At 28.3% G+C, this 15948-nt stretch overlaps 8 protein-coding genes across 8 annotated transcripts; 6 read left to right on the top strand and 2 right to left on the bottom strand.

Moving 5' to 3' along the window:
* Positions 1-538: 538 nt before the first annotated feature.
* On the top strand, positions 539-1144 carry BN7_2523 (uncharacterized protein; the record flags this gene model as incomplete). Its single annotated transcript, XM_011276847.1, has 1 exon — positions 539-1144. The coding sequence occupies one exon, from the start codon at positions 539-541 to the stop codon at positions 1142-1144; it is 606 nt and encodes a 201-aa protein (XP_011275149.1).
* Positions 1145-1472: 328 nt separating this feature from the next.
* On the bottom strand, positions 1473-2387 carry BN7_2524 (sterol desaturase family protein; the record flags this gene model as incomplete). Its single annotated transcript, XM_011276848.1, has 1 exon — positions 1473-2387. One exon carries the CDS (start codon positions 2385-2387, stop codon positions 1473-1475), a length of 915 nt encoding a protein of 304 aa, XP_011275150.1.
* Positions 2388-3178: 791 nt separating this feature from the next.
* On the top strand, positions 3179-3985 carry ORA1 (oxidoreductase; the record flags this gene model as incomplete). Its single annotated transcript, XM_011276849.1, has 1 exon — positions 3179-3985. The coding sequence occupies one exon, from the start codon at positions 3179-3181 to the stop codon at positions 3983-3985; it is 807 nt and encodes a 268-aa protein (XP_011275151.1).
* A 750-nt stretch (positions 3986-4735) lies between these two features.
* Positions 4736-5824, top strand: BN7_2526 (uncharacterized protein; the record flags this gene model as incomplete). Its single annotated transcript, XM_011276850.1, has 1 exon — positions 4736-5824. One exon carries the CDS (start codon positions 4736-4738, stop codon positions 5822-5824), a length of 1089 nt encoding a protein of 362 aa, XP_011275152.1.
* A 992-nt stretch (positions 5825-6816) lies between these two features.
* On the top strand, positions 6817-7449 carry BN7_2527 (uncharacterized protein; the record flags this gene model as incomplete). The annotated part of the gene is made up of 1 exon (XM_011276851.1): positions 6817-7449. The coding sequence occupies one exon, from the start codon at positions 6817-6819 to the stop codon at positions 7447-7449; it is 633 nt and encodes a 210-aa protein (XP_011275153.1).
* A 274-nt stretch (positions 7450-7723) lies between these two features.
* On the bottom strand, positions 7724-9852 carry BN7_2528 (agmatinase; the record flags this gene model as incomplete). The annotated part of the gene is made up of 2 exons (XM_011276852.1): positions 7724-8886; positions 9498-9852. 2 exons carry the CDS (start codon positions 9850-9852, stop codon positions 7724-7726), a joined length of 1518 nt encoding a protein of 505 aa, XP_011275154.1.
* A 1427-nt stretch (positions 9853-11279) lies between these two features.
* Positions 11280-12527, top strand: BN7_2529 (uncharacterized protein; the record flags this gene model as incomplete). The annotated part of the gene is made up of 1 exon (XM_011276853.1): positions 11280-12527. One exon carries the CDS (start codon positions 11280-11282, stop codon positions 12525-12527), a length of 1248 nt encoding a protein of 415 aa, XP_011275155.1.
* Positions 12528-13138: 611 nt separating this feature from the next.
* Positions 13139-15937, top strand: BN7_2530 (uncharacterized protein; the record flags this gene model as incomplete). Its single annotated transcript, XM_011276854.1, has 1 exon — positions 13139-15937. One exon carries the CDS (start codon positions 13139-13141, stop codon positions 15935-15937), a length of 2799 nt encoding a protein of 932 aa, XP_011275156.1.
* Positions 15938-15948: the final 11 nt, after the last annotated feature.

Consider the following 15948-nt stretch of genomic DNA (forward strand, 5'->3'; position numbering starts at 1 on the left):
AAAACTATGTAGTATAATTATGACATTGTTTATTTTATCTATATTGATTATGTAATGAATTATTAATCATAATAGAGATCTCATTAAAACTGTTATAATTAATGATTTTGATAAACACTATAGTTATTTTTTCATTTTATAATACATTTTATGCGCCATATTTTGCTTTAAAATAGGTTATATGGCATAAAAAGCAGTAATTGAAATTTTTATTTTTTAGAATTCACAGATTTATACCAATGCATAACTCTTTTAAGTATTAACTAAAATTTCTGAAATTTTGAAAATCCAATTTTTTTTGATAAATTTAAGCATATATTTATTGTAGTAGTGTATATGCAGCTTTTATGACTTTATTCAAGTAATTTTCAGCCTAAAATATGACCTTTTTAATGCCTTTGTTTAATTCAACTTTATTGTGGTGATTATCCTGGCCCAACCATTTCTATACTCATCAAAAGGTGTCAAAACAATCACAAACAAAGAAAACAATAAGAAACTATAAAACAAAGAAACAGAAAGACAACCAAAGAACGTTATGATGGATAAATACGCTGGTTCTGTATTAAGAAGATGGAGTGAGAATGCTGATAGAGAAGGATATTTAAACACAACACCTCATGATTTGAACGAATCTAATGTATTTGGATTAGATAGTGAAGAGATTCAAGAATCATGGATCGAATTAGATAAATATAAAGATCCAAAAGATGATGATAATAATGAGTCAGAGAAAGATGATGATAGTGAAACAATACAAATGAATGAAGATGAAGTATATAATCATAAACCAAATAGTATCAGGTTTGATAAGCATAGACATAGTACTAGTTCCCCCACATTTGATTTGAATACTTCATTAACAACAATTTTATCAAAAGAACAACAACATCCAATAGATTCTACAACTGATAATTCACAACAATTGATATTTATGAATGTTTCAAATTCCTCATCAATGATTTCAACTGATAGTTCAACATCTGGGCCAATTTATAAATCTAAAAAAAGGAAAAGAAGTGGCAATTCACAAAATTATAATAATTCTTCAGATGATTTTTCAAATACTATAGTCTTCATAACAATTGTTGCTGGGTTAAGTTTTAGTGCTGGTTATGCTTTGGGTCAAAGTAAAAGACATTAGCTTGTGTTTAATGTTTTGGTTTGTTTTTGGTTGTGTTTTGATATTTATTTATATAGGGTAATTGATATGGTTAATAATAAGATGTTTATGGTATTTATGGTGGTGTTTTCAAAGATATGATATATATATATATTTATGGGTAATAATAATACATTCTATGCTTTAAGATTTATGTAGTTTAGATACAAAAAATCAACCTACATTTCATAATATATTAATTTCAACTTCATGTAATCATTAAAAAAGAGCCATGCTATGTATATAAATATTTTATCAGAGCGCTAAGTAGAAACATAATAATCAGTATATTATTATTAAATCAGCTTATCTATTTTGCCTTTTTTTCAGCTTTTTTCTTCATTTTTTCCTCTCTACTAACTTTTGCTTCACCACCAGATTCAGTATCTAAAGTATAATCCCACCATCTAAAACTTGAAGCATAATTACCAATGAAATAATGATGATGTAAATCATGATGTTCAGCACCAGCCCAAAATGGGATGAATTTATTTAATGACCAAGGGAAGTCATAACCAGAATGTGAATCAACAGCTTGAAATAATCTAAGAGTAATCCAACAACATAAAGTAAATAAATGTAAATCACCAGTAAAATAAACCCAAGCAATTGGCATTCCAACAGTACCAACACCTAATGATAAGACTTCAACAGGATGAGCATATTCAGCTGTTAACCCAAATGGAGCAGCATAACGATGATGTTGTTTATGAATATATTTATAGAAAACTCCATAATGGAATAATCTATGAGCCCAATAATGCCACATATCTTCCAATACAAAGAAGATTGTAATTTGTCTCAACATTGTAAGATAATGAGGAAATGGAACTTGAATTGAAATACCTAATTTTTCACACATTGGATGGAAAGTCCAAATTGGTATAGCTTCAACTAAGAAATGTTGTAATAAGACAGATTTAAAACATTCCCATTGTTCTTTATCAGATGGGATTTTGGTTGGTTGAATTTTCCATTTTCTAAAAAATGGAATCTTATCAATAATAAACCATGGTAAACAACGACCAAAATACATAACTTCATGTAATACAAAAAATAATAAACCAGTTGCTAAAATATCATTTTGCATATAATGATACCAAGATGCCCAATATTGTTCTATTATGTTTAATTGTGGTTGTGTTTGAGTGATTAATTCCACTGCATCTTTAAAAGTGGAAGATACTGGTAATACCGTTGTAGTATTCTGGAATACTTGTGACATTATGCTGTTGTATATGAAAGATGTTGATTTCTGATGTATTTTATTGATTGTTCCATTATGAGGGAAGATCAATTGTATTTATATGACAACATTCTCCTATCTCAATGATCCCATTCGTTTAATGCAAGTTAAGGGAAAATACCTTGAAATTGAACCATGTTATTTTGTGACAATTTTATCTGATGTTATTTGCATGTATAACCAAACGACAATGGATTTAATGAGAGGTATACGATAAACGAAATGGACCTAGAAAGATAAATCTCATAGTGGCACTGAAGTCCACGAGCCTAGCTTTACTAAGCACAAGCGTAATACTAGCATGCTACCCATTCCCTTTACAGCCTTTTCAAACTAAACCAGCCTAGTTGTTGTTCAAATTCTGATCTCATGTTGTTCCTTCCCGTAAAAATGGCCTGACTTTGTTGAAAAAAACTGACGTGCATTTTGATGTTTTAAAGGTAAACGAATGACTGTCGTTTAATAAAACCGTCAAATAGAGTGTCGTATAGCAAGTAGAATAAAGTGTTATCAAATGACATCAGAATACAAGTACATTATCATCGTTTAAACTATTAATGTAAGAATAAAGTACTTTAATGATGATTATTACCCACGGATATTGTCGCCTGTGTATCACATGACGCGTCACATGACAGTTTTTTTCATTTTTATTGTGGAGTTGTGGCTCCTTATTTCCATTGAAATCAAATCTTTTATACTTGACATCCTTTTTTAAACAACTGTTAACTTAAAGTCAATTGAATAATATAAACACATAGATTTTAATAATGTCATACGGAACTAAAGCTTTACAAAGAATTGCAGGTAAAACAGTCTTCATTACAGGTGCTTCATCAGGTATTGGTAAAGCAACAGCATTAGAATATGCAGAAGCATCTCAAGGTAATTTAAAATTAATTTTAGTTGCAAGAAGAATTGAAAAATTAGAAAGTTTAAAAAATGAATTAAATACCAAGTATCCAACTTTGAAAACATTTATTGGTAAATTAGATGTTAGTATTAAAGGTTCAATTAAACCATTTTTATCAGAATTACCAACTGAATTCCAAGATATTGATATTTTGGTTAATAATGCAGGTAAAGCTTTAGGTAATGCAAAAGTTGGTTTAATTGATGAAAAAGATATTAATGAAACTTTTGATACAAATGTCCTTGGGTTAATTTCAATAACTCAAGCAGTTTTACCAATTTTCCAAAAAAAAAATTCAGGTGATATTGTTAATATTGGTTCAATTGCAGGTAGAGATGCTTATCCAGGTGGTTCAATTTATTGTGCATCAAAATTTGCCGTAAGAGCATTTACAGAATCTTTAAGAAAAGAATTAATTAATACCAAAATTAGAGTTATTGAAATTCAACCAGGTGCAGTTAATACAGAATTTTCCACAGTTCGTAATTATGGTGATCAATCAAAAGCAGATGCAGTTTATAAAGGTCGTGAACCATTATATGGAGAAGATATTGCAGAATTGATTGTATTTGCAACTACAAGAAATCCAAATACAGTTATTGCAGAATTATTAGTTTTCCCAAGTGATCAAGCAAGTGCATCTCATGTTTATAAAAGGGAATAGAATCTTTCAATTGAGTATAAAATAATACATGAACCACTAAACTTTACCGATATGATAACTAATGTAGTAACTTGAGTCATTAATAAAGATTTAATATACCATAGTGTAATAGTCTATACATATTTATCATAGATTTATAGGTATTCCAGCCAATAATATTGAAGCTTGTGACAGTTCCGTAGAGTATATGTTGCACTAAACATACGCGCACTCCTATAAAACAATTGCACCTTTGTGAACCGAAAGCAAACAAAGGATTCCTACAATCGTACTACTACTGATCAATTACATACCAGTGTATTAGATATGTTACAATTGAGTTACTTCCACGGGTATTTGTTCATGATATTCTGCTGTTTTTTCATTGAATATCCGTGTTTCTCGTTATGAATTGACTTCCATGGATCTGGTCTAAACTACCATGAAATTATACTTTTCAGTTACCCCATAAATTGATTAACAATGACACAATATTTGAGAAAACCAGGTGAAAAATGGGATAACATTAATATCGCGTACCGAGAATTGATCCCATATTATAAAATTATTAGTACACTGATCAATTTAAGGATATTTTAATCCGTGGAGATGTTTGCTTTGTAATTTTAGTGGTTGTTAAATAAAGTTTAATTCAAGGGGTAATAAAAAATCAGATCTATATAAACCCATTGGAATTCCTGAATGTAAACCTTTTCATCTATAGCTATAATACATCCATATCAATTCAATTGATTATAGTCATACTACAACATGTCAAAGAAAATTCTTTCAGTTTTATTTAAAGGTGGTGAATATAACACACCAAAATTATTAGGATCAGCAGAAAATGCCCTTGGTCTCAAGAAATTCTTTGAAGAAAATGGTCGTTCATTAGTTTCAACAAGTGATAAAGGTTCCACCATAGATGAACATATTAAAGATGCAGAAATTGTTATTTCAACACCTTTTAATCCAGTTTATATTGATCAAAAAAGAATTGAATCTGCTAAGAATTTAAAATTATTAGTTACTGCAGGTGTTGGTTCTGATCATATTGATTTAGATTATATTCAAAAATCTGGTAGAAAAATTAGTGTTTTGGAAGTTACAGGTTCAAATACAACATCAGTTGCAGAACACGCGGTATTAACAATCTTATCATTGATTAAAAATTTTATCCCGGCTCATGAATCAATTAAAGGTGATAATTGGGATATTGCAAGAATTTCAAGAGATGCTTATGATTTAGAAGGTAAAACTATAGCAACAATTGGTGCAGGTAGAATTGGTTATAAAATCTTGGAAAGATTAGTTCCATTTAAACCAAAAGAATTATTATATTATGATTATCAACCATTAAGTGAAGAATTAAGATCAAAAGTTAATGCAACAAGAATTGATTCAATTGAAGAATTAGTCTCCAAAGCTGATATTGTTACTGTTAATGCTCCATTACATAGTGGTACAAAAGGATTAATTAACAAGGAATTATTATCAAAATTTAAAGATGGTGCTTATTTAGTTAATACTGCAAGAGGTGCAATTGCAGTTCCAGAAGATGTTGCAGCTGCTTTGAAAAGTGGGAAATTAAGTGGATATGGTGGTGATGTTTGGTATCCACAACCACCACCAGCAAATCATCCATGGAGAACAATGAGTAATGTTTATGGTGATGGTAATGCAATGACACCACATATTTCAGGATCTAATTTAGATGCACAAGCTCGTTATTCATTAGGTGTTAAGAATATTTTAACTAGTTATTTCACTGGGAAATTAGACTATAGACCTCAAGATATTATTTTATTAGATGGTCAATATGTTACTAAAGCTTATGGTGCTGATAAAGTTAAAAAGTAGGTGGATAGTACATGTTTTTATAGCTTATAATTTCAATAAGATATACCCTGGTGGTGTATATTCTAGCTGTTAGTATAATACTTAAATAGCTTTACTCAAATATGATTTATGTCAGTATTCAAATTTGTAAACTTGTATAATTAATAGTGTATAGATACTACTGATTATTTCATCATTACATAATCGATCCCTTAACTACTATAAACTATTGAATTATATAAACTACTAATACTTTTGTTTATATCGAATAAGAGCAGCTATATATTATATCACCATTACTATTAATAGTCATTAATTTGTTTGTTTATTTACTTTACCATTGCTGTTTATATGACACATTCCAAATCGGATATACTTGAGATTAACTTTATACAATAGGCTATAAAGTACGGCGTGTATAAGGCTTATAAACATCATGGTAATTTAGACTGAGAAGATAAACCATTTAGATCAAAAACCATGCAAGTGAATGTCCAGTATCGGGATAACTCTTGTGTTCTTGGATTGTGGATTACTACACCGAAGTACGGAGCATTAAGTATTCGTTAAAATTTGCAATAAGTCAAAGTAGCACTAACGGAAGAGATGAGTCAATGAGTCAAGTCAACGGTGGAGGTCGGGAAGAGAAATACAATCAACTAGTATATCATATGGTATAATATATTATTTATTATATCTATATATTATCTAGTATATCTATTATATCGTAGGTTATTGATCTAAACAGTCTTTTCTTTTAATTCCCATTCATTTCATTAACTTTTCTTTACTGGTTAATTTGTTTCTTTTAAAGCTTTTCATGACTTTTCCAATCCCGGAGAATCCCTCGTTTCTTTTGAAGATGAAAAACAATAACTTTATCCGAAAATCACCGTATAATAAATAACATGATAATTATTTATATTTTGAGATTCCTTGAAATTATATACTTTTATATCTTGTATATAGTATCAATAGTATTCAATAGACCATATACCATAGACACTTTCACAATGTACTCTACACTACCCCATGAATTACAACTAAACATTCTTTCACAATCATCAGATCTACAACAAGTCTCCCATATTGATCAACATCATTATAATTTGACACAATATATCATACAATCAAAATTACAACATTATTTAACTAAAACTCCATTATTACTATCATTATTCAGTCCAAATAATAAAGAATCAAATATCAAGAATTTTTATAATATTTCATATGATGTACATTCAAATTATACAAGTTTTCAAATAAATAATTTAAATCATAAAGAAAATTTATTCCATAAGGATATCAATACAAAACCATCAGTTTCATTAAACCAAAAAAATCATTTAGATCTTGTCCTAAACGAGGATCAAACAACAACAAAGCTTTCATTAAACCTAATCATTGGTTCTCAATCATTTGATACTGGATTTAAATTAAATAAATTTAAACCACATGCATCACAAGTTAAAGATGGGTTGAAGTTGAGTTATAGTTTACAAGAAGGTGAATTAGAACCTGCTAAAGGTGGATATGATTATGAATTGAATTATAATTATTCTTTGAATTTTCAAGAGATTAAAATTGATAATTTTGAATTGTTGAGAGTTTTAGAGAATGATGGTGGAATGATTTTGAGATATTAAGCAATTCTGAGCGGTTACGCGAAGAATTGGAATATATTATTAATATTACTTCAGAGTTAAAAGGATGCTTGAAATGAAAGGAAGCTTGAAGGGAAAAGTTATTAGGTTGAAAGGAATATCAAGGACAAGATTAAAAGAAGATCAACATTAGATATTCAACGCATTTTGAATTTTTTGCATATAAAAAGTACATAGAGTATATACATAATACTTAATTAATGAATTAATGAACATATAAACAAAAACAGACCAATTATATTGTAATAATTTAAGCTTAACTCAACACATTTTGTAACTGATTCAATCCATCATTCAATACATCTTGAAAATGATTCAATCCATAAGCTAAATCATCTTTTTGTTTTTCTTTCTTTATTAAATTCAATGGGCCTTTCTTAATCATATTTGTTAAAATCTCATAAATAATTTGTGAACCTGCCGTGGCAGTAATTTCTGCATGATCATAACTTGGACTAACTTCAACTAAATCTGCTCCAACAATATTAAAATCTTCTAAAGATCTAATTAAATAAATTAATTCTCTTGTTAATAATCCACCAGGTTCAATTGTCCCCGTTGCAGGTGCTACTGAAGGATCTAAGACATCAATATCAACACTTATATACACAGGTTCATCATGGGGTAATCTTGATTTAATCTTTTGTGCTATGCGTTGAAGACCAGCTGGCTCCATGATTTCATCAGAATGAATTCTTAACCAACCTTGAGAATCATCTTCATTATAATCTTCCCATCCTGTTAATCTTGATCTTAAACCAACATGAACATTTTTATCATTAATTAAACCTTCTTCATTTGCCATCCAAAGCATTGAACCATGTGTAAATTCTTGAGATTTCCAATATGATGAATATTTTTTAGGTGACCACGTATCTAAATGAGAATCAAAATGAATAACATTTATTTTCCCATATTTTTGATATAAATTTCTTAAAGAAGATAACAAGATTGAATGATCACCACCAAGCATAATCAATCTTGGTATTTGATCCCCCTCTGAACTTTCAGTCTCTCTTTTCAATAATTCTTTATAACCTTCATCCATTTGTCTCAAGGCAACTTCATTATCCATTGGAGTTATAGGAACATCACCACAATCCAATACTTTAGCCCATGATTCATATGGATTTAAACCAGCTCTAAAATTAAAACCCTGGGATTTTGATTGTCTTGATGATGCTATTCTTAAAGCTCTTGGACCAAAACGGGCACCTGGTCTATATGTGACTGCTGTATCAAAGGGCATACCAATTATACCGATATCAAATGATTCATTGGGGGTTATTAGACATTTTTTGTATGGTAGTTTGGCGAATGATAATGGACCTGTAAATGTCCAATCTGAACCCCATAGTTCTTCTAATGAAGGTTGAGATTCAAGTTGTTGTTGTTGATCATGTTGTTGATGACATAGTACTGAATTTAGATGGAATAGTATTAATAAGTAATTTAGTTTCATGATTGTTGATGTTTGACGTTTTGGTTTGTTTTGAAGGTGGATTTGTTGAGGATTGATGATGTTTTATATATAGTCTCTTATCTTTTATTGTTATCGGAGTTATTCAACTATTCAACATCGGCGTAGTTATATTGATGATCTTTTGAATCTTTTGAGGCTTTACATCATTTAATGGAAAGTAATGGCTTATGTTGATGTACATATTGACAATTCGCTAGCGGGTTTTTGATCAATTGGGTATCGCTTAGTATTATATAATACCCTACAAGAACTTGAAATAAATACTATCCATATTAAAACAACTCTAAATAACTCCATAAAACAATTGAATAATAAAACACAACTTATGAAAAAACACCATTTGAATTTTTTAAAACATCAATTAAAAATTTATCAATTTCACTCCATCTTCTTGTAGTCGTTAACACTAAACATAAGAAATAAAAAGTAAATGTAAAAATCATATAACTTGAAACTAATATTGAGTAACTTGTATAAACCATTATAGTTAAAACCTTGGTCCAATTGTTTAAATTTGCTAAGCCAAATTCATACATAATTATATTACAAAATTTATAAATTAATCCATCAGTTGTGGTTCCCTGTGTGTTATTATAAAATTCAAAAATATCAAATAAAATATCTTGACTAAATGTAACTGCACTTAATAATTTTTTCAATATTCTTGCCAAAAGGATAGGAAATAATCCAAATCCAATTATATCAATTAAATTTTTAATAAATTGAAATGATTGATTTGTTCTATTTAATCTTGTTGATGATTCTCTCAAGATTTCTTCACGAGTTGTTTGATCTGTATTATTAAGGAAATTTTGAATGAAATTTGATACTTGTTCATCTTCAACTTGTGACATGTCAGGTCTTTGTGTTGTATTAGGTCTTTGTGGTTCAAATAGAGGCATTATGATATGAGTTATTGATTATTGATGGTGAAGATGATGGTGAAGAATGTTGTTGAATTTGAAATCTTGTAAAGTCCTTGTTTAAACAAAAGACAAAAGATTTCGCGGGTAGTTAAACAAAACATCAACAGATCATCAAACAAATCATCAACGACATTGAAGGGTATTCATCACAGGTCTAAGTGTTCTTTCAAATATGTTACAATTTATTCTATTCCTCTGCTTTAGTCTATTAGTCCATGCAAACACAGAAGCATTCTATTTCCAAATACCCAAGAACTCATCATCATTAGATACTTATCCATTAATAACAATTGATCAAATAAATGAGATCACCATTGAAGTCCCATCCCCTAATTCACAAGAACATGTTGTTCAATGGTATCAAATAGCTGATGTTCCTGGTATATACAATGCTAGGATCTCATGGAGTGCATTGGTATGTATCTGTTTAATTATAACTATGATTTATACTAACATATACAACAGGATCCAATTGATTTAATTCATTTTGATTATAAAGATCAGGATGATAATGAAAATAAAGGTAATTTCTTTTATTTGGAATTGAAATATGATTGTTATACCAAAGATCAAGAATTCATGTCAAATAATCATAATGTTGATTTTAAAATATGTGAGTATAATCAACAATAGTGTGTACGTCTTTTGAGGCAGATTACTAACACAAGATTAAAGATATAAGTTCTACATGGGTTTACATACCTAAGGATTTGATACCAAATGTTGGATTGATTATATCGTTATTGATTATTGGGGTTTCTATTCATGGATATGTTTATAAATTGCTTCAATCTATATAAGATTAATACCCATTATAAAACACCCAAATACAACCAAACAACTCAACATCAGAACATTCAGAACTAGACATTCAAGAACCAACAAAGAGTAAATACTAAAACAATATTAAATATTAAAATAACACGCTTAAGCAATTGTTCAATATTCTGATCTAATATAAAATCAAAAGGAAGTAGATTCTCTTTTTGGAACAGTTTCCGTATATGAAAAAAAAATTTAAAATTCCCGAGGAAATAACAAATTCAAAGCTATTAAAACATTGGAATATTAGTGGGATACTAGTACTATTATACACCCAATATACAGGAAACACATACTGAATCAAAGACTTAAAACCGTAGTCAATAGTTACATCCTTGAACTAAATCTAGTACTATTCATTGTAGCTCTTCGTATTTTATTATGGGTGTTAATCTATTTAATCAGTATACGCGAAAACGGACCATATACCAAAAGAAACCAAAATCCGTTATAAGCTTTTGGGTATTAAAGTATTGGCATTTATACATCTTTCAAGTTTTCAACCGTATAAAAATTGATTGATTCCACTTATCTTTTCAATCAGTGATTTTGATCTTTAAGGAAGTAAAAGTATACTCATAATGACTCAATTTGGTACAAGAATCTTATTTATTGGTGGTTCATATGGTGGGTTAGCATCAATAAAAAAATTTATTTCACTATATATTGAAAATAATGCAACAAAACCAATTGAATTAATTTTATTAGATCCAAGAGCTGGGTTTATTAATATTTTGGGGATACCATTAGCTATTATTGATCCAAAATTTGCAGCTGAATCTTATTTAAACGTGGAAAATAATAATATAAAATTTAATCATGTTGAAACTCTTGATCCAATCTTGAAAAATAGAATCTTAAAAGCTAAAACAAATATTAAATCACCAGATACTTTAAAAATTTCATATATTCAAGGTTCATGTGTTTCATTCATTAATAAAAATTCAATAAATTATCAATTAACCGGTTCTGAAGATTTTAAACAATTATCATTTGATTATACCGTTTTCTCAACAGGTAGAAAAAGAGCATGGCCTTTTGATCCTCAAGGTTTTACTCAAGAACAATTTGTTAAAGAAATGGGTACATCAACTGCTAAAATTGAAAAAGCTAAAACTATAAGTATCATCGGTGCAGGTGCCCTTGGTATAGAAATTGCAGGTGAAATTAAAGCAGAAATGCCTGAAAAAAATGTTATTTTAATTCATCCACATCCTGATATCCCACCTGAAGTTTATGCTGCTAAAAATTTTAAAGTTAGTGTGGAAAAACATATTAGAGATTTAAATATTGATTTGAAGTTAAATACAAGAATTGCAAAAGAAGAAGAAAATGGTGATTTAATTACTACTACAGGTGATGTCATAAAATCAGAATTAAATTTTTGGTGTAATTTCCATTCAAATAATATTCAACCTTTTTTACCTGTTTTCCAAGATAAAGTTGAATTACCAAAAGGTGAAATAAAAGTTGAAGAAACTTTATTAGTGAAAGGCCTCAAGAATATATTTGCCATTGGTGATGTTGTTAATTTACCAATTATTAAAACTGCAGGTGGTGCATATCACCAGGGTGAACGTGTTGCAAATTCTTTATTCAATATTCTAATAAGAAATGAAGAAACTTATCATAAAGTTGATTTGAAAATTTATCCAGCTGGTATGACTGTTGTTATTGGGAGACATAAATCTGTTTCTCAATATAATAATATTGGAGATGGTGAAATTAAAGTTAATGATGAAGATGTTTTAGGATATTATCATGATTATTGTACTACTTCTACTAAGAATACTATGAATATTAATGGTGAATATGAAGAGGAAGAGTAAACTAGTATATACAACTTATAAATTGATGATTTTGATATAAATTTTTTTAATGTAAAGTGTAATTTCATACGACCAACTACATAATACTCATTAATCAAAGCAGATAAGCAATGTATATTAAATATCAAAAATGATGAAACTTATACTTCATTTGTGTTAGATATTGTAATCAATCAACAACAAAATAAATATAGTTTCACAGGAATAATCGATCCTTTAATAATAAACCAGATTTTTGACCATTCATCAGATAATTGGTCACTGAATCATGAGATCATTAAAAAATGATAAGCCAATAGACACACCAATCAGTGGAACAGAACACTAGTTTAAATAGAATCAGAAAGGTAGCTCAACGTTTTACAACTCGATATATGAGCACAAACAACAGAACGATAGAAGGTGAGAACCAAATATAATGGAAAATGCACGAGCACTTTATAAACCCTAAAGAGTTAAAGAGTTCAAGAGTTCAAGAGTTGAGGATTAAATTAAATAAATTTTTGCCTTTATAGATTCGCGGGTATACCATCAGAAAAAAAATTATTAACAGTAAACAAAAATTAAAACAAGATCAAAACCACCACCAAGCTCTACAAAGGAACCAGATCATGTCTGCTGGTGCTGCTGCTATGGCTGGTAAAGCTGCCTCCCAGGTATCACAAGCTGCTGCCACCGTCCTTCCCTCAACAGCTCGTTTACGGTTCCCTCTAAAGAAACAATATTACATACCATTAATTAGAGCTAGACCAAAGGGTAAAAATCATATAAGGAGAACTCCATTGTTAACTACAAGAGTTAAATCTCCATCATACCCCAAGAGATATGCTAAATCTGTTACACAATCATTTGGGAAAATTGATGAAGAGTTAAGAAGAAGGAAAAATATTCATTTGGATAAAGCTCGTGAAATTAGTTCCAAGATGTATGCCAATGAAATGAAACAAAAAGGTTTAATCAATACACGCGAGGAAAAGGAAAGACAAAGATCTGATTTATTAAATACTTTTAAATTTGGTACAAAATCTTATCAACGTTATAAAAAACATCATGGATCTGTGCAATCAATTGAAGATTCAAATTTAGTTAGAATTAAAAATTTCCAATTTTTCCTTGGGGAAGCTGAAAGGGAAGTTAAATCACCCAATAAAGATGAAATAACAAATGAATATTTGGAAAATTCAAATGATACTCAAAGTGAAGAAGAATTTATGCATATAATGGAAAAAATCGTTTATAAAAACATGGGTATATATCCTCAAAATATTCGTTTCAAAGCACTAAATGCAGTTTTAGAAATTTTAGCAGATTTAGAACAAAATGATCAATTATTAAGAGTTTCATCTGAGGAATTAAATAAATTATTTGAAATAATATTACCAATTACTGAAGATCCTCAATTAAGAATGAAGGCATTATATATTTCTGGGAATTTATTATATCGTTTAACGAAATTTGAAAATATGAGATTAGATAGAGTTGCATCTTATATTATTGCATGTATTATGAATCAACAAATTCAAGAAGCTTTAAATTTATTAAACCAATTTGATAATGATTTAAAAATTTGGTATAAATTAAAAATTTTACTTTGGATTAGTGCAGGTAATATGTATGAAGCTGAAAATTTAATTCAAGAATTGAAGAAAAAATTTAAAGTAAAATTTATTCATAATGATATTTATATCTCTCTAATTCAAAGATATTTACAAAGTGAAAATTTTGAAAGATTAGAACATTGGAGATTAGAATTTGAAAATTTAATTAAAGAAAAAGGTTTTAATCAAGATAAAAAATCTTCAAAATTAATGGGGAAATATGTTGAAGCTTCAGAACAAGAAAAATTAGAATATTTGGGACAATTTGGTCAAGTTACTTCTGGTCAATATTTACTAATTTTACAATTATATTTATCCAATAAGCAATTAAATGATATAGTCCCTGAGATGATTGAATTTTATTTAAAACAACCATTTACAAGTGTTAAAGATTTACAAGAATTATTAATTTCATTTAAATGGGAATTATCATCCAAAATTAGACCAACTTTAGAAAATTTATCTAAAAAATCTGCAGAAAAGCAATTATTAAAATATGTTGATGATTATCAATCTAAAAACCCTGAAATTGTTAAACAAGAACAATTTTTACAATCTTTTTTGCAAGAATTAGCATTTACAGGTGGATTTGTTTCTATTACATACATAATTGAAAATTTGATCAAGAATAAACAAACTCCAACAGAGGAACATTATATTGCTTTAATTATGGCATTAATGAAAAGAAAAGAAACAGAACGTGCATATAGAGTATTAACAGCATTAGAAGACTCACATTCAAACATTTTAAATGAAATAGAAAATAAGGGAGAAATTGAACCTTTTAAAATTGAAGAAAGATTAATCCCACCAGTTACACCAAAGATTTATTCATTATATTTAAAATATTTTTCAACACGTAAAAATCCTGAAGAATTTAATAAAATTTTGGAAAGAATTGATAAATCTGGATTTGAAAATCATCCAGTTATTTTAAGTACTATATTAAAATCATTATACATGAATAATGAATTAGGTGAAGCTTTATTAATCATTGATGAAATTTTATTAAATAATATCCATTATACAATGGTTAATAAAACTGATTATTCATTTTTAGGAATTTATCAACAAATTTGGAGAATTATTAGAAAAATTTTAATTGAAAATAAACGTGGTAATTCATCAAATATACCAGATTTAAGATTTTTATTTATGAAGATGATTAATGATAATACAGTACCAACATCAAAATTATATAATGATATTATTGATTGTTTTATAAGAAATAATGATTTTTATGGAACTATTTGTGTTATACAATATATGGGTAAAGTTCATAGAATTTCACCACATAAAAGTACAAGATCAAAAATCAAGAAAATATGTAATAAATTAAAATATGATTCAAATATTTTTAAAATTTATCCAACTTTACATCATCAATCAAGATATTCAATTATTAGTAATAATGATAAATATTATAATGCATTTATTGAAATGAAAAAATCCCAACCAAATTTAAATTCAAGTGAATCATCAATGGATCCATTCACACCAAAAGATCCAATTCAAGAATCTCAAGATACAAGATTACAAGAACAAGGTGAAGATACAATAGATCGTGCATGGAAATATCTTGTAACACAAATGATGAGAGTCCTTACGGTACATAAAGATTTTAATAGAGAAACATTAGTACAAACACATGAAGATTTTAATTTAAATTATGAATGTGATAAAGTTGTTAAAGAATTTGAAGAATGGTTAAAAATTCCAAGATTAAGTAGATGGGAAATTTTCATTGAGAATACTAAAACTTTGAAAGAAATGGATCCTTTACCTGATATTGATACAGAGAAGAAACAATAGACCAATCAAAA

This window comes from Wickerhamomyces ciferrii, contig 00060, assembly GCF_000313485.1.
Source record: "Wickerhamomyces ciferrii WGS project CAIF00000000 data, strain NRRL Y-1031 F-60-10, contig 00060, whole genome shotgun sequence".
Classification (NCBI taxonomy): Eukaryota; Fungi; Ascomycota; class Saccharomycetes; order Phaffomycetales; family Wickerhamomycetaceae; genus Hansenula; species Hansenula ciferrii.